The sequence below is a fragment of the Ailuropoda melanoleuca genome, chromosome 15 (assembly GCF_002007445.2).
Source record: "Ailuropoda melanoleuca isolate Jingjing chromosome 15, ASM200744v2, whole genome shotgun sequence".
Lineage (NCBI taxonomy): Eukaryota > Metazoa > Chordata > Mammalia > Carnivora > Ursidae > Ailuropoda > Ailuropoda melanoleuca.
Genome location: NC_048232.1, coordinates 75106916 through 75133245, shown reverse-complemented (window position 1 = coordinate 75133245; position 26330 = coordinate 75106916). Strand labels below are relative to the sequence as shown.

Sequence of the window (26330 nt, the reverse complement as noted above, 5' to 3'; positions counted from 1 at the left end):
GGGAAGGGGCCTCGCACTCACCAGGCCGTAGTACCCAGCACAGCCATGACCTCATCAAGGACGTCCTCACCCACGATGTCACCATAGGTGAGCAGCACCTCATACACCTGGCTGGCCGTGGTCTTCCGGATCTGGGCAGGACGGAGCACGTCAGCAGGAGGGGAAGGCCCGTGAGAACCCAAGCAGAGTGACAGGACCCTGCCCAGGGAGCAGGGACATGGGGCCAAGCACGACCCTGGGTCCGAATGGACCCCGAGACCTGCTTGGGCACCATGCAGGTTGTTAGAAGTGAGGAGGTGACCTGGGATCCTGCCTCAGGAGACCCTGGCCACAGCTGGACAGGTGACCGCGCAGGCTGTGGCAGGGCCACCCCATTCCCCTGCTGCCCCACAGCAGCCTCATCAAGGAGAAGCCAGGTCACCTTTGAAGGAAATGCTTCATGGAAAACCTGCCCCTTGTCAGGGAAACTGCCCCACCTGCTTTGTTCCCGAGCTGCCCACCGGCAACACCGCTCGCGGGGCAGATGGTCTCAGACCCCCCAGGCCCACCCCAGGGGAACTCAATCAGCGGGCTGGGCAGCGTGAGAACCTGCGTTCCTGATGGGGGGTTGCTGCAGCTGGGTCCAGTGACCCCCCCCCTTCGAGCATCAACGTGTTAGGTATAAACGTTACTGGTACCTTTTAGGAAAATGGCCTCACAGGACACCTGACCTGGGTAGGTGGTGTCTGGGTGAGAGTGCTGGTCAGGCATGGGCCAGGCTGACAGGCCTGCCACAGGGCCCGCCCACACACCCGGCAGGGGTCAGGGCCCCAGGCGCCACGACGGGAAGAGCCCGGGAGCGGCCGTGTGCACACTCACCACGGGGAACGGGTGGCAGAGCAGAAGGCACAGCTGCAGAAGGACCTTCCTCCTCACGTCGCCCGGGAACTGCACCATCCCACAGAACCTGCAGGACGACAGGCTTCAGCACCCACTGCAACAATCGGACCTCCAGTGTCGGGGGGTCGACTCTGTGTCACAAAAGCCTGCCTCACACAAGGACGTTCCCTGAGACGAGGCACAGCCCCTCCTGGGAGGCCATCTGAGCTGACCTTGCGACAGACACAGGCCGTTCTCCACTGACGTCAGAGCACCAACTCCAGACCGACTGAGATTAAAATTAAGTCTCCGTCTCCCCCGCCTGACCGGCCCTTCTTTTACCATCACAGCGAGCACTCCGAACTTACGCCGCGACGCCCGACCGCAGTTTCTGCACGTCCTTGGACTTCCTGATCTCCTCCTTACAAAGCGAGAGTAGCTTCACACCGAAGGGGTGGCTAGAAGGGAAGCACACGGTGCCAGAGACGCACTTTCAGCGAGCACGTGCCGCCCAGACACGCTGTGGCATCCGGTGGCGGCACTGCCACCAGATGATCGAAGGGCCACGTCCCCCAAGGGTGCCACGCAGCTACGTTAAGTGGCTCCTTTGCCGGTGCCTGTCCCGTGCACGCGCCTTTCCACCCTCTCGCCAACAGGAGGGGCACCCAGACAACCCGTCCCTGGAAAGTGCCAGTGAGTGCAGGTTCAGCCCAGGATCAAAGGAAGGGATGACCAGCTTGTAGCCACGCCCAGCTCCTGGGTCCAAGGAGAACCAGGGAGTGTCCGAGCATGGACACACGTCCTCCTCCACTCTGCACAGCCGAGGACAACGCGGGGCCAGGCCAGCAAGGGTCCCTACGACACACGGTGCTCCTCCTCTCCAGTGCCGCTGCTGGGGGCGCCTGCTCCCTCTTCAGGGAAAGTGGATCTTGGTCTCTCTCCAGCGGCTGGCACCCCCACCCACCTCCTCCAGGTCCTTGTCACCCAGAGCTGTCAGTGTGCACCTCCAGCCCCCTCCCCTCTGCAGGCTTCTCCCCACAGCTCACTGAAACACTTGCTGGGGACCGAGTGACCACCATGTCCTCCACCTACTTCCCAGTGGCTCCGCTGCCCCCTCTGCTCCCCGTCTTCTTAACAACGGGACACCCCACAGCTCCAGCGGGGCCCTTCCTGGTCTACACCCGCTCCCTTGCTGACCTCATGGGTTCATACACCACCCACCCTCTGAGGACTGTCCCTTTGGGATCTAATGAACATCTCAGACCAAACAATTATGCTACAGACTGAATGTTTATGTCCCCCAAATTCGCATGTTGAAGCCCTGATCCCCAACATGAAGGTATTACCAGTAGGGCCTCAGAAGCAATTAGGACATGAAACTGAGTCCCCACGATGGCATGAGTGCCATCGTGAGAAGAGACAAGATGAATTTCTGTCTGTCAGGTGAAGAGTGAGAAGGTCCCTCTGCAAACCAGGAACTGAATTGCTGGCACCCTGACCCCGGACCTCTTGCCTTCAGAACCGTGGACTAAGTCTCTGCTCTGTAAGCTGCTCTGTGGTGTTCTTGCAGAACGTGAGCTGGACAGCACCTGGCCCGCACCCGTCACACTGGCTCTCCTGTCCTGGAGACAACCCCACCCTCCTGGCTGCAGTCTCTGCTCCCCTACACCCACATCTGGGCCACTGGTAGATCTGCTGGCTTACAGCTACCTGCACTGAGAACCCACGCACCTGGCGTCTCTGCTGCCACTTCTCCCTGCCTGGACCCCAAGGCCCTTCTCCATGCAGCAGGTGGAATGCCTGCTGTCTCCACTCCCAGAGAGGCTGCACCGGGGGTGCCTCAGAATAAGGGTGTAGCAACTGCCAGAGGACCCGAGCATGCTGTCCCTAGCCTCCAGCCACAACAAGACCCAAAGCTTGGTCCCGACAAAGGTATGCACCTGACGGACCTGGATGGCTGCCCCCAGAGGGAGAGAGCACCTCTTGCAGTCAATCCAGAGGTCCCCAGGTAGATGTGGGTCAGGGAGGTTCCAGATTGCTAGCACCTGCCCGCAGTGCCAGAAACATGCTAGGAGGGAGTCGGCGGGTGGAGGACAGGTCAGAAGTACGAGGCACAGGGAGAAACGTGGGATACAGCACGGCGTCGGNGGGGGGGGCCATGGTCTGGGGGGAAGAAGGGAAGGGGGGGTCAAGAATTTTCTCAAACAAATGAAAACAAAGCCACATCTTCAAGTTTAACAAATTGCTCGTAGAGTGGAGGAGTGTATAATCGACAACCAGACCCATCTGAATGGCAGAAGTGTTGAGATTTCTCAAAGAGAAAATCTTCAAAGGAGGCAGGAGAAAACCCAGGCGGCCTGAGACTCCAGACTCACAGGCAACGTCTCAAAAGCAAGAGAAGTCAGAAGAAGAAAGATGTTTAGGTCCCGAAATAAAATGTCTGCCTAGAATTCTATACCCTCTGAAAGTAACTTGCAAATAAAATCAGAAAGCATTTACTGCCAGCAGACATCACCAGAGGAACTTCAAAAGGCTGTTCTTCAGACAGAAAGCATGACCCCAGACTTGGGGTGGGGCCCGGGGTTGTGGGGTAGGAAGGAGACAGCAAACGTGGATAATTTAAACAGTAACTGCACAGAGCAACACCGAGTGAAAACGTAAGTATAACACAACACAGCACGTGATGATGAGCTCACGTAAATGGAACATGTTAGCATCCCTGGTTCTGTCCAGGAAGAGAGCAAAACACAGAAAATAAGACTTTGACAGGGTGGCCACATTAAAAGAACAGAAAGGAGTGAAAAGTTCCACCAGAATGAGAAACGTCTTTAATTAATCAGACAAGAACAAAAGAGGAAGGGAGACACGCAGCAGACAGGACCAACGGAAGATGCGCATAGACGCAGGTCTGAGACCGAGCGGGTTCCTTGCAAATGAGATTAAATGATCCAGTTAGAGGTCAGAGGCAGTCAGACTGGGTTTCCCCCTGCTCGTAAGAGACACACCAAACAGCCGTGCGTGAAAATGCCAGGTCAGAGAACACAGCAGGGTGCCGGTTCAAAGTCCAAAGAAGTCGGTGCAAACAGCAGTGAGGAAGTGGGTCACGTAATACCAACATTCAGTCCTAAACTTGCAGGTACCCAAACAGAAGACCTTTGAGTTCATAAAGCAGAAACTGACAAAACTAGAGAGAAATAAAAAGAGCTACGTTTGTAGCAAGACACTGTGTCCTACCGTTTTATCTTGAAATTTTCAAACCAGGAAAATATATGTTTAGGTCTTCGGACAGAATGTTTAGCAAGCCAGGGGACACCATCCCGCACGCAGGGTGGTGTGTCCTTCGAGCAGACGGTGCCCTGACGCTAGAGAATCAGGGACACAGCGGAGACGCGGTAACAGGCACCACACTCACCCTCTGACACTAAAAACCAAACAAAATTCACAGGACAGCAGTCTGCGAAGGACAGTGACCGCTGAGGCACAGGAGGCAAAGGAGAGGAGCAGGGGGAGGGGGGGCACAGGTGGTGGCAGTGCCACTGGGGAGCAGGGCCGAGCGCCACTCAGACATGGCAGAAAGACTCCAGCCCACAGAGAGACCTCCAGAGAGGGAGACAGTTAACATGGGAAAACACCACTTGGGGCCCACCTGGCACAGCTCTTTCTGAGTCCCTGAAACGTGCCCAGAAGGGAGGCCCAGCCCCCACAGGGCACAAGATGCCCAGCCCAGAGGCAAAGCCCTCAAGGTCTGGGATCCAGGGAAAGTCATCAGGATCCTAACAAGATAAAGCAGCCACTGTGAGCCCGGACACCAGAGCTCACTGGCCAGGAGCTGACTCGCGGCCGCCGCATGTCCCCGCGTACAGGTGGGGGAGGACCTCTGCACACACCCGCCTTCTGTGCCCACACCCGGCCAGTCCCCACAGCCCCCTCAGTCCTCCTGGGATAGCTCTGCACCACCCTGCTTGGGCCTTTTCCCACCTGAGCAGCAGGCGCTACATGAGAAGCCTGGCCCGAGGCGCAGCCCAGCCTCACTGGGGGCAGCCAGAGCCTCTTGCTGGCAGGGACCAGCCCTGAACGTGCTGGAAACCACCTCCTAGATTCTCACCTCCGCCTCTCACAGCTTCGTCTCTACAAGGCGAGCTGTGAGGCTAGCCCGGCAGAGGGGCACCAAGTGGGGCACACTTACTCCTGCTCCGAGGTGAAGAGATCGAAGCAGCCGTTGGCCAGCATCCGGTCCAGTGTCTTCAGCAGCGGCACAGACACCCTGAGGGGAGAAGGCGAATGCTGAGCCCAGGTCCAACCCCGGAACCACCAAGATGAGGACTCTCCCCAGAGTCGACACCCTCCCATCCAAACCCAGACAAGACACCGTGTAGAGAATGACAACCCTGCTGTACAATTCACGTGGGAACACTGAGGGTCAAGAACAGCCAAACAACTAAGGGCCAAGACAGTGAGCTGGCACCGTTTTTTCAGCCGCAAAGCTGGAGGGAGCACAACAGCACAGACTAAGGAGCAGAAAAGCCCAGAAATGAGCTTCCATATCCACAATTGATGAAAAAGTAGAAAAGCAACATTGTGGAAGGGGCAGTTTTTCAACACACTGGACACCCACACACAGACACAACGCAGACATGGATCTCATGTCACACACAGAAAATAAGCCAAGACAGACCTTAGGTCTAAATATAAAACCTAACACTACAGATCTTCTAGAAAACGTCAAGAGAAAACCTTCGCAACCTTATGTCAGGCCAAGACTCTTCCCTCTGACACAACAATCACACCCGTAGAAACCAGGGGAGGCGCCAGAGCGCGTGGGCATGTAGCTGACCGCTCAGAGTTCGCCAAGGGTGTAAAGGACAGGTCACCGCCTGGAAGACGGAGTCTGCAGGCCACTGTCTGACAAAGGGTTTGCACAGCTCACACAAGATATCTCAGAACTCAGCAGTAAGGGAAACCACAACCACCCAGCTAAAAAACAGGCAGAAAGTCTGAACAGACCCCCATCGGGGAGGAAATCCACGCCAGGCAGGAAGGAAGCCCCGAAGCCATGAGGACAGGCCACAGCCATCAGAACGCACGGATCCGACGCCTTGACCCTCCAGACGTCCCAGCAGAGCACAAAACAGCGCCCGCCAGTGCTTCGCAAAACATCACGGCAGTTCTTTAAAAGTTGAACACCCACCCACCACGCAACGCAGCTCGCCGGCTGCTCAGCACGGACCCAGGAGCAAAGTGGGGACATGTCCGCGAACGTCCCCCGCAGCTTTTTTTTAACTCCAGCCACAAACAACCCTGGCGACCATCAACAGAGAAACCAAGTGTGGTCTGACCGCACAATGGAAGCCAGACACGCTGCAGACTGCACCAAAATACACGCGGAGAAGATGCCCACTGAGCCCCGGTGACAGCAAATTAGCGAGAGCAGCTGCCTCGGGCTGGGGGTGGGAGGGGTGACAGGTGTGTTCAGTGTCCTGACTGGTGATAGTTTCAGGGATGCTGACAGAGTCAAAGTCTACCAAACTGTACCCTTCACTCACACTCAGCGCTCTCCTGGAGAAGAGAAAAGACCACCCGCTGAGCTCCCATTTGCTTTCCACAGACAGGACAGGCCAATAAGGGCCTGCGTTTGTACCGCTGTGACTGGGGCCCGGCTGCCCAGGACAGCGGAGATCTAAGTCCAGGAAAAACCCTCTCAGAGAACTTTGGGAAACACCCCCAGTTCCAAGGTCAGGACCACTGGGGTCTACACACCGCCTTCACGGAAAAGCAGCACAAACAACGCAGCAAAGATGCTCGGAAAACAAGTCCTATCTCTTACTGCAACATTCCAATCCTGGCCTGCAGAGATCTCGACTACCCAATGGACATGTCCGTGCACAGACCAGGAAGACGTCACCTCAGGGAAGAGCCACGTTTACCCTCCCAGGCTCATAGCCTCGGTCATCTTCACGCCTGACATGTACCGAAGTCCTAATTTGGCTGGCCCACAGTGCAGGCTGGCAGCAGCTCCACGACGGTGATGTGGCCAGTGGAATGCCGTGAGCCGTGGGCACACCCTCGCCTGGCTGCAGTCAGGTCCCCACCTGGGCCTACCTCACTGCCCCCTTGAAAATTCTGGTGAGTACAAGTGAGACCATGGAGGTCTGAAAACCGTGACGAAAGTGCCACCCCTTACCTGTCATTCAGAAGGTTGTCCTCAAAGACCTGCAGGAGGGTCCCCCCGAAGCCCTCCAGGGCCTGCAAGTCCTTCTGAATCCCCTTCATGTACTCAAAGAGGCTCTGAGTCGAGTACCTGACCTGCAACACAGAGATGCACTCTGGTAACGATGACAAGACCGCCGCCCCCTTGCCACCTGCCCCAGAGTCCACCTCGATGGTTCCACTCCAACATCCATGACGGAGCCCAGGAGACAGAGCGACACAGCACGGCGATCTTGGCAACATCCCGCCAGACGGGGCATAAGCACAAAGACATGGAATGAGCACTGACCCGGAAATGCTTCTCCTGGGGCCGCACAGACCGAGCACCACAACGACCCCTAAGTTGACCTCAGTGGAGGCTGCACACAGTCTCCCCGAGAAGCAGGTCAGGGGCCAGATGCTCTGACACCTTCTATTCCAAACTCAACCTGTAGCCCCCAAGGCACTGCTGGGCTCAGAGAACCTCCCCACAGACCCCAACGGATGAGCAGAAGGAATTGACAGAGAGACCCGTGCAGTGACCACACGGATGCGGGCACAGCTGGCAGTGGGGGCAGCAGGAATCCAGGTGCCCTGAAGCAGGACCGGCAGCTGGGGGCTGGCACCGAAGAAACCCGCTCCCACCAACCCGCGCGGTGCCACCCACAGCTACCTGCAGGGGCAAAGGCAGCGCCCCCAGACCAGAGTCGCCTGCCTCCCTGTCATAGACCCAGGACAGGGAGTGACCAGGAATGAGTCCACAAGAGGAAGTGAGCCGAAGCAGACCCCCTCCACCGAAAGCACAGGTACCGGAATTACAAGACATGGCACAGAGGACAGGGCTGCAGGTTAATTCTTAGAGGAGCCTGCAGGGCGCCTGGGTGGTGCCACCGGTTGAGCGCCGGCCTCTCGATTTTGGCTCAGGTCATGATCTCGGGGTCGTGAGATCGTCAGGCTCTGCACTCAATGGGGAATCTGCTTAAGGTTCTCTCTCCCTCTGCCCCTCCCCCCCATTCACTCTCTTAAAAACAAACAAAACACACAAAAAACAAAACCCAGATGAGCCTGCAATGAAAAAGCACAAGAGAGATTGCAAAACAAAGTGAATGTTTGGCAATAAAAAACAGAATTACGGAAACCAAAACTTCAGCAGGCGGAGGGGAAAACAGCACCTTGTACGAAACTGCAAAACAAAGTAGCACCTGGACAAGAAGTCTGAAAACCAGAAAGGACGGAGCACAGGTGGAAACGTGGAGGTCATAAGGGGTACGCGGGAGGAGGAGATCCTGAACGAGAATGAGGAGGGCAGAGAAGGGTCCAGAAGAGATGGGAACCATGAACGCACTGATGAACACAGACAACAAATCCCAGCAGGTCACAGGCTGGGGCATCAGGGGGAAGCTGCAGAGCGCCAAGCTAGGGCTGAGGGGGCATCCCCGCAGCCGAACCAGGAGCAGCAGCCCCGCCAGCCAGGACCCCTGCTCCGGCAATATCAGCACCCAAGAGCACGGGCAGGTGAGTGAAAACGCATTTGCCGTCCCCAAGAAGCCCACATGTGACCACGCAGGGGAGCAGGACACAGCCTCCCCACCCTCGATGGCTCCAAAGTTGGGTGCATCCAACACTGCTTCTGGGTTCAGTGAAGAGCAGGTAAAAGGAATGTGTGGCCACCATGTCAGCAGAAAGGACACGAGAAAACAAAAAAACACACACAACAGACCAAACTTATCCGGAAAATGACAGCACAAAGAGGAGAAAAGAAAAGTGGGCAAAGAGGGTGAAGGAGCAGCTAGCAGGTGAAGTCCGAATGTGCCGCTGAGCCCGGTGCACACAAGAGAAGCTGGCTGCTCCGTGCCCTGTGTGGTGGGACACCGTCCACACAGGAGCTCGCCACAACATTCCTGGTAGTTCTGTGTGCTTCAGATTTTCCTAAACAGAAAGTCCTGCCACTGAGCTTCCCACTGGGAACACCAGCCCGCTCTCGTGACAGTAACACTGTCTTTGGGCGTCCTGCCCTGCAAACCCAAGGCCAGCGGAAGGAGCGGACCCTTGACCCCACTTTGACCCCCAAAGCAGAGAAAAAACCAGCACCGCGAGGAGACAGCTGCGGTCCCAGAGTGTGCCTCTCAGCCCCTGGCTGCCCCACAACACTTGTGCCCCCTCGAACCTCCCACACCGCCCCAGCCCTGGGCCAGATGCCACCCACCACCGTGGGCCTGGGAAGAGACCTCCTCACCGTGGACTCGGTCAAGCCGCCCACGGACACGGCCAGCCCCAGTAGGACGTGGTAGCGGTAGGCGGGCAGCCCCAGGAGCTGGGTGATGCGAGGGAAGGCCTGGGATGGTGCATTCCAGTTCACGGAGGCCATGTCGGATCTGCAGAGAGTGAGTCAACAAGCTGGAGTGGGGGCCCGCGCCCACTGGGGGTCGGGGACCCTGGCCTCCCGTACCTGGGAAAGAGCTTTTCCAGCTCTCCTCGGTGGGGCACGTGAGGGACAGGGGAGCCGTCAGAGTGCAGCAGCGTCATGAACACACAGGCGGCGTGTGCACGGACCCGGTCAATCTTCTCACTCGCCTGCTGGGCCACACAACACATGACCTGCTGACAGCTACAAACCAAGAGTGAGGCAGTTAGCCCAGCATGAACCCAGCGCCCCAGCCAGAGTGGCCCCGCGAGCACAGCAGCCACCCCAGCTGCTGCAGGGCGGATGGGCTGCTGCCTCAGTGGACCTGACACCTCAGAGGCCTGAGCACCAGCTCTTGGGTGGAAGAGGTGCAGACGGGTGGGGTCAGGTGGGCGACAGGGGAGAAGGGGACACAGGAAGGGACTGAAGGCGGGAGGGAGGGGAAAGAGACCCCGGCAGCGACAGCAGACTGGACACAGAGACCCCGGCCTTGACCCCAATGCGGGCGTCCTCCCGCAGACCGGGCCAGACCCCCACACAAGAGGCACTCACACGCTGGCCTCGATCAGCTCTGGCTGTTCCCTCCCCAGCAGGAGCGTCAGGTCCATCAGACTGGTCATGGCGGCCTCACGGACCCTGTAGGGACAAGGAGGTGATGAAGAGCCCCAGGTGCCACGTGACCCCTCAGCCATACTCAGGAGGCTCAGACACCCTCAACCAGGGTGAGTTCCAGAGACTGTCACTTTAGTAGGAAACGCCCACCAAACGCAGTACATGCAGCTAGCAAGAGCACTTTCTCCTGTGCTCCATTAGCAAGGACGCGTGTCTGATGCCCGCAGGCAGATGCCAGGTCCCAAGGGCACACAAACAGCACTAATGTGCCCACAAACCCTCCAGATGCAGTACGGCCTGGTCTACAAAGCTTTCTCCCGGCAGAGAAACCAAGGCACAGAGGCTTGCTGAGAGCTCACGTCTGCCCCTACTACCGTCCTTCTAGACCAGGACGTCACTCTCCACTCCGACTCACTCCACATTCGCTCACACTGAAGAAAACGAAGCTTCCACACCATGAAAACCTGAGCCCGCACCATGACTGGCCGACCCAGCGGGGACAGAGCTGGGCAGCAGGGACCACAGACCCACCTCGCACCACCAAGGCTGGCAGGTCCCACGGGCCAGGGATCCGCCCTCCCACTGACAGACAGAGGCCCCAGCCCACAGGAGCCTGGCAGGTGAAGTACTGAGCACGGGTGTGGGGGTGCTGGAGGCACAAGACAGACATGGGCCAGGGTTCATGGGAGCAAGGAGCCTGTGCCCAGGGCATGGCCACCAACCAGATGCTGCTGAAGACCAGACACATAATGTGCCTGCCCATCTGCAGGCACCAGGGCCGCACAGGGCGTGGCGGACGGGAGGGCCGTGTGGCCGCGGCACCCCATGTCTGCAGGTGCAGCACTCACGGGAGAGGCGGTAGAGAACACACAGAGGACAAACCCAAGCCTGCACATGCCCCCGGGGCCTCACCAGCTCCTGACAGGGCAGACACGGGCCAGGGTCCCAAATGCTGGGTGCTGGCAGCAGGGAGGCCCCTCGGGCAGGGCTGTGGGCACAGGTGGCCCATGGCCCGACCCCACACCGAAAGCATCAGGTGACCTGCACCCACACCGCAGCCTGCCCTTCGTGCTCCCTGCAAGGACGTGCACACCCAGAGCCTCCGCAATTCTGAACGTACAGTTTCTGGATTTAGTTAGCGCTACAAGGAATGGTTTAAAAAAAAAAAACGACCAAGTGTTAAAATACTAGGAAAGGACAGAAGCAGACACAGGGTTCCCACATATCCCGGAACAAACAGGCAGAGTCTTTAAACAACTGTGAGGAACATGCTGACGGAAAACAGGTGGAAAAATAAGTAACTGGAGACTTTCCACAGAGAGTGAGGTTCTCTGAAGAAGGACCGACCATCGCCGGGCTCCCACCCCGTGCTGCGTAGGCAGGCCTTTGGGAGGAACACTGGCACCGGCACCCTGTGCACGGCGCTGCCCAACCTTCCTCCTCACAGGGCTCAGCGTCTGTGCTGCTGAGGGACCCAAGACCCACCGTCCTTCTGGCTTGAACTGTAAGAGTCAGGACAACCAGGGCCCCCAAGAGCACAGGAGGCCCCTTGCGGGGGTGCACCCCACAGGGGGACCCCATGCCCGCATAGGAGGGCTGCCCACCGAACAGAACGTGGGGAGCCACTCACATCAGGCGAGGCGGAGACGGCAGCTCTGTACTGAACCCAAGTCCACTGGCCACTGGTAAGCCACCGGCACCCTCCGGAGGAATGAGGGAACCCGTCTCCACAACAAAGCTCTGGTAGCCAGGATCCACTCCAGAGCCACATGTCCCACAAAGAACCAGGAAGAACGACCCGCTCTCCAGGGCACACGACTGAGCCCAGGATGGGGTCCGACCATCATCAGTGACACAGACCCCAATGGGTGCAGCCCCCTCAGCCTGCATCCCACGGGGACAGGGAAGCGCAGGGGTTGGGGCTGTGCTGTTGCAGGGTCGCCAGGCAGCTGTCAGGGCGTACACCCCAGGGACTCAGGGACACCCCTCGAGGGCTCCCCACGCTCCCACCAATGAGCCCTGCCCGTGTCTACAAGGACACGCCAAGGCCATCAGGGCCCCATGTGCCCGTGTCCCCAGCACCATCTGGGACTGAGCAGAAGGGAAGGAAAGCAAGCCAGTGAGGTGAGGGAACATCCCGACGGAGGAAAAGGCGCAAAGCCAGCGGACATAGAAAGTGGGAAAAGCCCCAGACGGGAACTGTAATGGAGCGAGCATGAAATCAGAACTTTCTCAGGCGACCTTGATGGCAGCGTAGAGGTTACCCAGGGAAGAGCCAGTGAACTTGAACGTAAATTAGAATTTACACAACTGAAGAAGAAGAAAAAAAAACTGGAAAAAAAAAAAGGGAGTAGAACCCCAGGGTTTGGAGGAAGGGGCGGCCCCCCGGGGGACGGGGCACAGGACGTCCAAGATGGGGGAGGGGCAGAGGAGATTTAAAGAAACGTGGCCAAAAACTTGCCACATATGGACAACCATGCGCATTTCTTTCTTCTCTCTGTTGAGGTCCACGTGAAGCTCAACTTCTGTTTCCCTTGTAATAAAGGAACAATTCCGCTCAAGGTCAGTGACACCGTACCCCACGCAGACTCTTGGCACAACGCCCATCACAGCATGTCCAGAACGAGAGACAGAAGTCATGAGAGCAGCTCTCAATTCCTCCAATGAAAGGTAACTTGATCTGCTATTTACAGTCAACTGAAACGTTGTAAAGATGACAGCTGCCGACGTAAGAACAAAGAAATGACACACCTCGAGCCGCGGGCACAGCCTCCTCGTGGCTCGGGCTATAACGAATTGTTAGGGCATCCTCGCGAGAACAGTCAAGCCGAGGTTTCTCCCAAGACTGAGATCTGGCCACCTGGTTTCCCATCAGAAGGGGCCACAGTTCACTGTGCAGCTGAATCCCCAGAGAAGTACCCATTTCCTCCTCCTCCAAAGTGGTCTGACCCCCTTCTTGCCCTAAGCGCACAAACTGGGGCCTTTGTCTTCTTGAACTCTCTCAGAACTGGAAAGCCAACCGCAGGGGCTGGGACGAGGGAGTGACAAGTGTGTGTGTTGTAGAATTTAGTTATTTTTGAGAGAAGAGTCGAACGCAACCATGAGTCAGGCCCAAGGACACTCTGTTGTCCCGAGAATACAGGCCCAGGAAGGACAGTGCAGCTCAGGGACCATGAGCAAGAGACCGCCTGCCACCTTACCACGCGCCAACGTCCCCACGGCTGTCGGTAGTGTAGTCGTGCAGACAGCCCAGCAGCGTGCGGTAAATCTGAGAGACGTTCTCTTCACACACAACCTCGTCTGGGGCCCCTCCTGCTCTCACACCAACCGTCTGGCACACCCTGAAATTATTAAAAATGCGTGAAATATGGCAAGTGTCTGTGAACCCCATCTTTCCCACCATCTTGGCCTGATGCGACATGCTGGAACAGGCCAACAACCTCAGGGATAGATTCAGAATTCCAGAGCTCCTTCCACGCTGACACATGCTGAATGACGCTTTTCCCCAAAATCACATTTCCTAGTGTCTGCAGCTTAAAAGGTGTGTGGGAGGCCACCTGTGCTGGCCCCTCCTGCCCTCCATCCTGGCAGAAAGGGGTGGTGTCGCCATAGAGCAGAAGAGGGGCACGGGTGAGGGACAAAGCAAAGTGTGTCCTGGCGCGTATGCTGTGTGTGGCCAGCACCACAGGCCGCTCCACACGGCACTTCCAGACTTGAGCCAAGGTTCACGCCCCAGTTCGCAAGGTGGGCTGCCATTCCTAAAGCAAAGAAGTCTAATATTTACTATAGCGACAATGAATAAAAAGTGTCAATGAGCCTCTGAGTTGCAAATATTCTTTGACAACCCTCTGAAAAGAGAAGAAATGAGAAAATAAAAAGTGACGCCTGCTTCAAAGTAGATTCATCATGTGAGACTGGGCTCTGGCCCACACAGACAGGGACCACCCTCAGTGGTCGCTGGCCCCTGGGAGAGCAAGGACTGGGGGAACAGCCGGGAGACCCACCTTGAGATAGCCTTCAAAGCATCCCGCCTGGACTCGGCAAAGCTCACATCCTCAGGACAAATGACAGTCACGGCGCCCAGGCCTGCCAACACCTGAAAGGTAGTAATGCATCCTCAGCAGAACGTGCACCAGGCAGGCCACACGCCCTGCTGCAGCCCCCAGGTCATCTCCGCGGGGCATCCCCAACGCCAGCTGCCCCCTTTCTGTCCTGTGGCCCAGAGCTGGAAACTGTGACAAAAGATCAGCTGACCCCTGATATCAAGATCCGTTACTTCTTGAAGGGCCATTTGGTCCTGAGAGTCGCATGTTCCAAACGGATAAGCCGCAGAGTTGAGTTTGAGGCGGTCTGTCCAGTGCCTCTGGCCCCAAGATGTCCCGGGCAGGAGGAAGGGGACACGACACGGCTGTCTAAAGGCGAGTGTGTTTCCACAGAGGCAGCAACAGCTTCCCTCTGTCAGACTAGAACTCAGCCCAAGTCCCTCCTGTCACATGAGAGCGTCCACCGGGCCCCTTCAGGAGCACCCCGTTCCCTTCCTCACAGCCACACACCCGGACAGGCGTGGACCCGTGGTCTGAGCCCTCCCGAACCTTCCCCCACCGGGCTCACACACAGCGCCCGAACCCAACAGGAGGCCCTTTCCTCAGGGAGCAGGGCACTCACCTGCTGCAGCCTGCCTTTCAGGAGGAAGCGCGGGAGGGCGCCCAGGGCCAGTGAGAAGCCACAGCGAGCCATCTCCTCTGGGCTCTGCAGGTCAGCAAGATACTGCTGTATCAGCTCCTCTGAAAGGAAGCAACGAGAGGGCCGCTGTCTTCATTCCCGCACAGCACGCACTCTTTATGACATCTCAGAAATGCGTGAGTAGGTGGCGAGGGAAAGGCAGGAAGTGTGCCAGCTTCTGAAGCAGGTATGCCTTAGAAGTGGCTCCGATCAAAATGGATTTTAGAAGTTTTATAGGTGGTTTTGAGGTTTTCATAGGCAATTTTAATACATGATTTCACTCTTAGGAGAATAAATCCAGGAGGGGTTAAGAACGCATGATGTGGTCCTTCCTATTCACCAAGAATACAAACGCATGATGGACACGATGCCCTCCCAGGGTGAGCACAAAGGGGCAGAAGCAGCCAGTCGGGCTGAGAGCACACTGCACGCAGACAGATGCTCCCCGAGACGGGATGGCCGTCAACAGGGATGAAACAGGGACAGGAAAAGAGGGTGCAGAGCAGACTCAATGGACAGTCTGGGCAGAAAGGGCAGTTGGGTTGCCAGGCTGTCCTTGACCCACGCAGCTCGGGAGGGGCCAGGAGGCTGCACACGCCGACCTGTCTGACCATCGTGACTGATTCTTGTCCTTACTGCTTAGACGTCAACAAAGCACAGCCGTGGCGACACGTGCACAGAAACCTCAAGGGCCTACGTTAGGCCAGCGAACAAACACCAAAACTCCCGCGCGCACCCTGACGCGGCCTCGTCCGCAGCGCCGGCTGGGGTCTCTGCACGCCGCAGGGGACGCCGGAACACCGCTCACTCTTCCCACGTGCACAGTGACGCCACATTCTCTTCTCAGGCAAAAGTGAAACATGACCTTATCATCCCAATTTTTAAAAACAAACTAAATACAAAATGATATTACTACCTCTCTAGGTAACACTGCCTATGGTCAAGGGAAAAACGTTACAAATTTGGAAAGTCTGTCAGAAGATCACATGACAGGGGCGCCTGGGTGGCGCAGTCATTAAGCATCTGCCTTCGGCTCAGGGCATGATCCCAGTGTTCTGGGATCGAGCCCCATATCGGGCTCCTCTGCTGGAAGCCTGCTTCTCCCTCTCCCACCCCCTGCTGTGTTCCCTCTCTCTCGCTGGCTGTCGGAAAGGAAAAGGAAAAGGAAAGGGAAAAGGAAAGGGAAAAGGAAAGGGGAAAGGAAAGGAAAGGAAAGGAAAGGAAAGGAAAGGAAAGGAAAGGAAAGGAAAGGAAAGGAAGAAAGAGAAAGAAAGAAAGAAAAGAAAGGAAGAAGCAGCTCACATTACAGGATATGTTATTTTTGGAAAAAATCACAGAAAGTAGATTCAGACTATTGCACACGTGATTTTTACCATTTAAAATCATTTAAAAGTGTTTCATATGATTCTGAGGTGACTGTCAGGCAAGAGAACGCTGCAGGGCACCACAGTGGACGGACACGAAGCTTCTCTGTGCAGACCCGTCATGGGTCGGCCGAACCACCACGAGGGGGTTCCGGAAAACCCAACTGAGGCAATGCTGTGCAGCGAGGCTTCTGTGAACAGGGAAAGGGCCAAATACACGCACATACCAAGGACCCACACCAGGAAACTGGCACGGTGAATAAGGAAACCCTGAAACCGCATTTTGCCATAAGGTAAAAAGTCACTGAGGCAATCGGGGACAGGGATCCGGACATGCCAGCACAGCAGAGGCAGACCCTCTGAGCCGACGGAACCCAGGAAACAAGGACCAGAAAGAAGAGGAAGGGGCCAAGGAGCAACCCCAAGGGAGACACAGGAACAAAATGGAACAGGAAACAGGAGGCTCCCTGGGAGGCCATACAAGGAAGGCGCTCCATCCACGTACACTGGGACTGTCCAAAGCACGAAGTGGGGCAAGTTTACTTGAAAGCATCATTCGGGCGAGTGCTGCTGACATAAGCGCGGGTTCGGCACAGTGAGCACCATGCCTGTTCTCGCTCTTTCGGGGGAATGCCAACGCTCCAGGGAAGCACCTGTCTAGAGCTGAAGAGGGACGAACACCTCCGGCAGCTACACGAACCCGGCGGATCCGAGAGCCTCAGGCCCCTATGTCGCCCATCCCCCATCCCCGCTCAACTCCCAGCTCGGGCCCCTCCCTCCCACACCCTGTCCACCTGCAGCAGGAGGCAACGCTCGGAAACCCAGACCCTGCACGCCCACTCACCCTGCCTAGCGGGATCCGCCTCCCCGGTCTCCAGGGCGTAGTACTCGCTGCAGAGAGCAGCCAGGGCCAAGACGGCCGCTTCCTGCAACAAAGCGGGACGTGAGTGCACTGTGCAGCCTCCCGGGCGCCTCGGCCTTCGGGCTGCTCTGCTGTCGGGCCGGTGATTAAGTGTGAAACAAACGGAAACTGGATCATATGCTCCTTTCCAGCACTTCTGTTGACAATCGTCAGATACGCTTATAACTTCAATATTCTCTGCAACTAATAATATGAATGGAAAATATGATTTCTTCCATTCGATGCAAATGTCTTCTAATAAAACAGTTAATAATAAAATGGGGCATTTTTTTCTTTCCCCGCAGAATTAGTGAAGGGCAAAGTGTGTGTTGTACCCACAAAAGTAACATGCAGGCTTCATTTAGAGGGGAGCTGCGGGGCCAGGGTCAGAGGAGGAGAGCGGGAACTGATGTGGCAGCAGCCGTGGGCCCCCAGGAACCCCCACAACAACTCTACTGCCACGAGGAAGAGCCTGAGCTCAAGGTGAGCCTCTCAGGGTCAGACAGACAGGAAAGGGCAAATGCTGGATTCCTAAGTTCTTTCCACTGCTTCCCCAAATTAGACGGAGCAGCCCTGGAGAGAGGTTCCGGAGGCTGCACAGGGAAGGCCACCGGCACGCGGTGGGGGGCCCACACTATGCAACATCACACCGATGTGTCACCTGTGCAAACTACCACAATCCCTGCTGGTGCGGATCAATTACGGGAATGCTCTTAAAAGGAAATTTTGAGGCCTGACCATGAAACATTCAGATTCAACTAGTAAAACTGTACTTGGATTCTACAGAATGATAAAGTTCCTTTAAAGAAAAAAAAAAAAATACGCAGGAGGGGAGAATTAATCGTATGGGAAACCAACACGGACTTCTATTTCTCCACCCTCAGTACCAAAGCCCACCACACATCCTGCCTGCACGCCTCTGTCACAGCTCCGCTACGCCAGTCCCCCGTCCCAGGATAGGACAACAGCACATTGGCCACCAGACACACTCGCTCAAGAGAGCCAGCACTCTCGGGCCAGGACCCTGGACCACGGCTTCCACCTGCCCCTAAGCATCACGGCCGAGTCTCCAACCCCACCATTCTGCAACTCAATAAATAATCACTATGGACACACAGACGTTCAGAAGTCAATATAATTAAACAAAAAACTGTCATATAAATTTAATTATTCTGGTCATCATTGGCTGCATTAGTTTTCCTGAATATAAATTACATAGATAATACCATCTAGAATTCCAAATATAATTATGGCATTTATCAATGATCACATTCATGTATAAAAGGGACTCATAACACACACAGTCCTTTAAAACAAACACTAACAAAAAAAATAGATTAAGGTCACTTTTTTAAAAAATTTTATTATTTACTTACTTCAGAGAAAGAGAGAGAGACAGAGAGACAGAGCGCATGTTCATGAGAAGGGGACGGGGCAGAGGGACAGAGAAAGAATCTTGAGCAGACTGCAGAGCCCAACACGGGGCTCGATCCCAGGACCCCAAGATCATGCCCTGAGCTGAAATCAAGAGTTGGACGCTCGGGGCGCCTGGGTGGCACAGCGGTTAAGCGTCTGCCTTCGGCTCAGGGCGTGATCCCGGCGTTACGGGATCGAGCCCCACGTCAGGCTCCTCTGCTGGGAGCCTGCTTCTTCCTCTCCCACTCCCCCTGCTTGTGTCCCCTCTCTCACTGACTGTCTCTATCTCTGTCAACTGAGCCCCCCAGGCACCCCAAATGTTCCTTTCTATACAATGCAACAGCCAGAAGAATCTTGCTTACCATACCTTGATCTGTTGTCTAGAATGACTTGAAATAAGGTGGAGATTTCTCAACGTGTCATTTATCAGCCACTGCCAACCATCTGTCAAAGGAAAAAAAGACATTCATTTACCCAATTAAGAACATGCAGATGAAATTAAAACCAACAGATATTCTACCTCTCAAAGTGGGCAACCTTTGAGATGAATCTGGAGAAAATCTAAGGTAAACATTACACAGGTTATACAAAAATCCAAACCCTTCTTTTGGCTGCTGAAATGTTCAACTGTTACTGTGAGAAATTTTTGCTCTTTTAACACTGCAAGCTTCAGGGGGCCACTTCCAGAAGCACCTCTCTCACAATGCCCCTGGGCCCCCACCAATAAAAATCTAAATATTTAACTCAATGAGATCCCACACTGAGCAAAGAATGCTAAATTTATCCAATCCCTTTTTTCCTTTTTGGTGTTCTGGTCCCAGAACCTCTGAGGCTGCAAAAGCAAAGAATAAAGTTGACCGGGGGATAAAGGTGACCCCAAGGCCCCTTTGTTACGGCCTCTCTGTGGCCATGTGCCATAGAAGGTGGGGGGCTCCAGGCCTGCAGAGCGGCCGGACCACTGCTCCACAAGACATGGTCCTCACATATCCTGCCTGTACCCCAAGTCCTGCAGGACCGCACCATGCGTCTGCCGAGGCAAGGGACGGCCGAGACTGCCCGGCACCGGGGGCAGGTGCCACGGGCAGAGTGGCAGCCAGGAGCTCTGAGGAAGGAGCCTGACTTCTCATTAGACAAGGGACAGATTCTCTCTGTCTTTGAGGAGGAGAGTAACCATTATTTACAATGGGTTATCATCTACCCTAGCTGTTCATTTTTACTTTTTAATTTGAAATAGTTCTGGGAGGAAATGCTACAATGTGAGTCTACAATAAAGAAAAAAAGCACTTACCAATTATGATGTCACCTCTAAAAGGCATCTTGGAAAGGGACAAGTTTTCTATTAAAACGCACACTAGGAAGAGAAAGGATAAATGCGGTGTCATTTCTCCAGAAGCGCCCATTGGAGCTCCCACCCTGCCTAGTCTGAGAGCCGAGCTGCTGGGACCAAGTCCCTCCCACCACTCTGGACACATCCGTGCTGGTCTCTGGCCAGCCCGTGAGCAACCCCAGCACCTCCACAGCTGTGCAGGAGAGCCTGCTCCACACCTGGCCCAGGTAGAGACAGCCCCAGGGCCACACGGAGCAACACAGCCCACAGCTACAGATGTGACCCCAACACGAATCCTCAGGGATGCATGTGCTAACAAGGCCACTGACACCTACAAGTGACCAGGAGCTGTGGCACCTGCCTGAGAAGAGGACCACAGAAAGGCAGCCACGCAGGAGGAAAGGGGGTCTCCAAGGACAGTGGAAGCCGTCCTGTCACAGGTGAGCACTCACAGTCCACCTAGGTCAGGACCGGTGAGCACCCAGGAGTCCACTGAGGGGTGGGACAGGCGAGCACCGGCCGGGTGGTGGGGGCGGGGGTCCACTGAGGGATAAGGGCAGGTGAGCACCAGGGCACCCATTGAGGGGCCAAAATGAGGACAGATCAACAAACAGAGAAAGTAACGCTATCATCCTTGACAGGACGGTTCCGGGACAAGTCATGGTGTTAAAATCTTGGGTAAATTCCTGACCTCTGTGAATAATTAGTGTCAGTTTTTTAAATAAAGAAACGATTACCACACCCATGGGCAGAAACCAGTCCAATATAATCAACAGGTTAAAGACACCACCCACCACAGGGAAAACAACCAAAGTGCGGGATGGAATCCACGAGCTATGAGCGCCCACCTGGCGGCCCTCCTGCGGGCGCGCTCCCACTGCACTGCCCGCCAGCCTTGCACGGGCCCAACCCTCCAGCAAGCTGTCCTGAGCCCCAGCATGCCACACACCCCCAGCACAACCATGCCGGAGTCCTCTCCCCGATCGCCCACACAAGAGAGGGTGGCCCTGTACCCACCACGTCTGTCACACTGAACTGGACACAGCTTTAGTGGTTTTTTTCTTGATGGTACAAATACTTTGTATCTGCTGAAAAAAATTAAACACTACAGAAAAACATCAGAGAAAACACTGCCACTGGCATTTTGGTGACCACCCCTGGGTGCCTGGCATGGCCACACCCACCCTCAAGCTTCTACAGAAGCAGGAAGGAATGGTGCTGCTTCCCCACGGACACCCCCTTTCTAGGGTCTCTCTACTCCCCCCTTTTTGTCCCTCAGCTCTCACCCTGACCCCAGCAACTAGGCCTGAGCTGGAGTGTGACAGCAGTCAGGCAGCCTGGCTGGACGCAGGGCAAGCGCCTCCAGACCCTGGCGCTGACAACAGCTCCCCCGAGTTCATGGTGTGCAGGGGTACTTACTGCTGTCACACAGGGACCCCAAGTAAGAGCATAGCCGTGCAGTCTGCACGCAACCGGGGTGCTACGGACCAAAGGGGAGCAGGTCCCCGTCCTCGCAGCTCCTGACTCCCAGTGCCCATGACCAGGAACAAGGTCCCGCCTCGCGCCAACACAGACTCCAGCCACCACTCTGCTTCTCTCTCTAACAACGTAACCAACTTCTGGAGACCTCATGCCATTGCGAGCAGTCGTGTGATACTCCAGGCTCTGGATGCAAAACAACTCATTCGGTATCTCTCCTGAAGGGCTGAATGCTGCCTCCAGCTCCGTGTCACTGCACCAGCAGGGCCACACGTGTCTGTGGATGCAGACTGGCCATCTGCCCTTACACGGCTCTGTGTGCTGAGCCTCGGCACTGGCACCCAGGACAGTGGGCAAACTGGACAACCTATGACAGCTCACGCTCTGGGGCTGGAGCCAGGGCTGCTGAGCTCTGACTGCAGCCAACCTGAGAGAGAACGCCGTCGTTCTCTCTGGTTAAGGGAACCGGCATCCCCCTGCCTGCTGGAGGAGGCTGAACACTGGTCGGCAATGCAGAGGCTCTCTGGGTTTGTGCTCACACAGAATCTCCGTGTATCTGCTCTGGCAATTTTAAGAGCTCTGTGCAGCCTGTAAACAATCACCTTTTCGTTCACCACAGTACAAGGATTTCCTCTAACTCTGTGTTGTGCCTACTGGTTTTATACATGGGTGTATTCCCCCATCCAAAAGTTTTCAATATTTCTGTAGACAAACATGCTACTTTCTACTGCTTGTTTCGTCTGTGGAACTACTGCTAATTCTGTTGGATGGCTATGTGCCAGAAGCCAAAAACAAAACAAAACAGAACCGTGGTCCTCACCAGTAGGAACTATCGGGAGCAAGTGTTACGAGGGGTGTCTGGATCTGCTTACGACGCAGGGCAGACAGATGAGTGGCAAACGACGAGACTTGCTGGAGCAGGAGCACAGATAACACGGGGCTCCACAAGCTATTTTTCTGTGCTTTTGTGTAGATTTGAAATTTTCCAAATTAAGATTTTTAAGGACCGATGCTGTCTTACAATGTCTCCTAAAATTTTTTTGAAGCTTTTTAAATTGTATTTTTTGTATTTAAGTTTTTAGTTAATCAGAAATTTAGTTCTGAATATGTATGAGGTGGGGACATGATTTTATTTTCTTTCACACGGCCCTCCGTGACATCATTATTCCTCAATAAGCCATCTTCCACACCAACGTTGGAAGTACCTTCTGTGTTGTCACATATCAAATCTCATATGTGTCAATACCTCAGCATCTATTTCGGATCCTGTCTTCTGCTCTACCAGCCTGTTTGCCTGCTCCTAAGAAAATGCCACTCAGCTTTGAATGGTTTTACAGGATGTTTTAAGGGCTGGAAAATGCAAGTCCTCAATATTTCATTTTTTTAAAAGATTTTGTTTGAGAGAGAGAAAGAGAGAGAGAGAGAGAGAAAGCACAAGCCGGGGAGAGGGACAGAGGAAGAGAGAGAAGTAGGCTCTCTCCAGCACCACTCCTGAGCAGGGAGCCTGACGTGGGACTCCATCCCAGCACCCTGCAATCATGACCTGAGCCAAAGGCAGATGCTTCACTGACGGAGCCACCCAGGTGCCCCAAGTCCTCAATATTTAAAAAAAAAATAATAATTTTCTTGGAGATTTGCCCTGCACATGAACTTTAAATGTATTCTATCAAGTTAAAAAAAGGTGGGGGGGGGTGCCTGTCTGGCTCAGTCAGAAGAGAGTGCAACTCTCAATCTCAGGGTTGTGAGTTCAAGCCCCATATTGGGTATAAAGATTATTTAAAAATAAAATCTTTAAAAAACAAAAAAGCACAGGGCTTTATAACTCCCTGTGAGTTTACAACCATTTCAAGATAAAAAGTTAAAAAAATGTTACAGGCTACGTCATTCCGATCAACTCACTGGCTAAGACAACATTTATAAAAAGCTGGACAAAAGTAAACTGTGTATGCTTAAGTCACTGGGGAGCTGCCAAGGAAACAGAGAGCCACAAGCAGAGACTGGGGGCCACAGTCCTGAGCTGAGCCACTTCTGCCAGAGCGGCTGTGGTGACTCGAGAAGGCAGGCACTTGGAAACCCAGGAAGACGGCCAGAGTGTCCAGAGCCCCTACGGGCCACTGGGACAGAACGTGGAGTCCAGAGCACCTGAGAGAAACCAGGAAACCCTCACATGGGGGCCTTGAATCCAAAGGACCACATCCTCAACAAAACTAGATGCAGGTCAGCTGGCTCCAGCCAGCGCGGAACCTCTCAAGCCCTGACAGGGATGGAGGCGCCCCAGGCTGCTCGCACTCCCGGCCTCCAGCCGGAAGCTGAGGGAAAGACCCTCTTGGGGAAGAAACAGTCCTGAGCCTCAAAGTACCTCTCTAACTTTTCACACCCAGTGTCCATGCCTACACAAGCACAACCACACCAGCTCTAGACAATGGCATTATACGACATAGATTTTAAATGCTTACTTTGTTCAAGAAGATAAAAGAAATCATTAAAAACTGTGACAGTAATACAGAAACTATTAAAAAAAATAGAGATAATGAAACACAAAATCATGAGAATTAGGGGGCCCACAGGAGGCTCGGTGGGTTGTCTGTCCAACTCTTGATCTCAGCTCAGGTCTTGATCTCAGGGTTGTTGAGTTCAAGCCCCATGTTCGGTGTGAAGCCTACTTAAACATACATACATATACACACACACGCACGCATACACACATACACATACACACATACACATGCATACATACACGCGTGCGCACACACATACACACGTACATATACACATTCACACCTACACATGCATACACGCATGCATATATACGCACGCATGCGCACATACACACATGCGTATACACACACACATGCGCGCGCACACACATACGCATACGTACCCACGGATACATACGCATACAGACACATGCACATATACGCACATACATACACACACATACGCACATACGTACACACATACATACACACACGCATGCGTACACACACATGCGTACACACGCGTGCGCGTGCACACACGCATACGTACCCATGGATACATACGCAGACACATACACATATACGCACATACATACACACACATACATACACACACGCATGTGTACACACACATGCGTACACACACACGCATACGTACCCATGGATACATACGCATACAGACACATACAGACACATGCACATATACGCACATACATACACACATACATGCATACACACACACACACACACAGGATTTTGGGATTCAATGGACGGGTTTAGTAACAAATAAGACACAGCTGAAGGCAGAGCCTGTGACATGGACCAGGGGGACAGACCCCACACCAAAATGGGTAGGCAAGGGGAGGCAGCAGGAGAGACGTGAAGGGTGAAGACACAGGTCTACCTTGCAGAGCCTGGAGTGCCAGATGCAGTGGGAGAAAGAAGAGACGAGCAAAATCTGGAGAAATAATGGCTGAGTTCTTCCAAAAGTGACCAAAACAACCTGCTGACACACGGGTCACGGAGCCCCTGTCACCTGCCCGCGCTGTGTGTGCTGTGCGAGCCATGAAAACCAGACACAAAGGGGCCTGAGAAAATTAACAGACTGCCTCCAACAGAGGGGTGAGGAACAGGTAAGTTCTCAACAAAGAGGAAAGAAACTGAGAAAACACAAAGTTATCTTCAAAGTACAAAACAATCAATGTGGAACTTAAGTTCTACAGCCAGGAACAACACCCTTTAGGGATGAAGGTGAAAAAAGGCATTTTCAGACAAATCAGAGGGCTTACTACCAGCAGACACGCCATGAAAAACACAAGAGCATGGAACACAAAGGAAAAGGACCCCTTCGGAAGCTCAGAAATGCAGAAAAGAATAAAGATTTCTTAAAAAGCAGGCATGTGGGTACATTTAAATGAGTTTTAACTACATAAAACAATAATGTGTGACTGAAAACATGTATGACTGGAAGACACGACGAGTAGCACGTGTCAGGAAGGTCGTGTCTGGGTCCTCATCTCCCACACTAGGAATCAAATTAGTAATATTCAAGAAAATATTAGTAATATTCAAGAAAATACTCTGGCTTACTTCCACCTGGTAACTAAGTGACAATCTTAGTGGCGGACCTCACCTTCCTCCGTTCCCCTGTACCGACCTGGCAACAGCTAACCCAACAGCGTGGAAGCCAGTGCCCCCACCCAAGAGCAGCAACACCACCCCCCTGTATGTGCCCCCCTATGACGCCTAAGGCACACCCCTTCCACACAGCCCCCCAGAACAGAGAGCAGGGTGGGAAAGCAGGAGGGGTGGATGGAGGGCACCCCCCACACACAGCCTCCCCCACAAGAGACCACAAGCCACAGCAATCCTCTGGGGTGGCATGAAAACACCAAAACAGCAGTAGGGGTGCTTTTTCTTTTTTCTTTTTTTTTTTTTTTCCAATCTTTGCACTGAACAAAGCAGTTTCTCTATGTCATCATCACTCAGGCATGGATGAGTGGTGGGTGTGGCAGGTGAACGAGGAGGGGGGAAGGCCGCCTCTCCTCAAGTCTTTCCAAATACCACCACCAGGAAGCAACTGAGAACTGGCGGTGATTCCCTGCTCCCCCACTTATCACGGCTGGACGGGCCCAGGCGAGAAGCCCAGCACCATGTGCTGCCCGGGACAAGCCACGTGGTGGGGACTCCAGAGTGCGCCGCGCCAGCAGGTGAGGAAGGGCCTGATGGTACACATGTTCCGCTGCCGGTCATTTCCTGTCTTGAGAAGCCACTTCTCCTGAGCTGCTGACAGTGATCTGTGACCGTGGGCAACACACGCCCGACAGCGGCCCGGGTGTGCGTCCCAGCAGCTGCCGAGATAAAGCTGAATGAAGCAGCTCACGGCTAGCATGGGAAACTGCGATCACGTATCAGCAAGGGTATACACAACGGGATCCCAACTGGACAAGCTTAACTCTGCAGGGAAAGAACAGCTACCTTGATGGAACCCTAATACACAATGGCGCAGCAGGAGAGCCCGTGGTCGACAGGGACCGTGGCTCCAGCGGCCCGCCCTGCGAGCAGCACAGCATTGCTCTGGCTG

At 54.5% G+C, this 26330-nt stretch overlaps 1 protein-coding gene across 3 annotated transcripts in view; it reads right to left on the bottom strand.

Moving 5' to 3' along the window:
• Positions 1-26330, bottom strand: part of TBCD (tubulin folding cofactor D) — a 163655-nt gene that overhangs the window by 5344 nt on the left and 131981 nt on the right. For all 3 annotated transcript variants that reach the window (XM_034644393.1, XM_034644394.1, XM_011233838.3), the window contains 14 exons: positions 19752-19814; positions 18831-18907; positions 16991-17072; positions 14726-14844; positions 14065-14156; positions 13261-13401; positions 10001-10084; positions 9494-9652; positions 9281-9419; positions 7040-7161; positions 5045-5122; positions 1227-1316; positions 859-946; positions 22-131 (listed from right to left, as the gene is read on the bottom strand). In XM_034644393.1, coding sequence (XP_034500284.1) covers positions 22-131; positions 859-946; positions 1227-1316; positions 5045-5122; positions 7040-7161; positions 9281-9419; positions 9494-9652; positions 10001-10084; positions 13261-13401; positions 14065-14156; positions 14726-14844; positions 16991-17072; positions 18831-18907; positions 19752-19814 — 1444 coding nt within the window. The remainder of the gene's footprint in view (positions 1-21; positions 132-858; positions 947-1226; positions 1317-5044; positions 5123-7039; positions 7162-9280; positions 9420-9493; positions 9653-10000; positions 10085-13260; positions 13402-14064; positions 14157-14725; positions 14845-16990; positions 17073-18830; positions 18908-19751; positions 19815-26330) is intronic.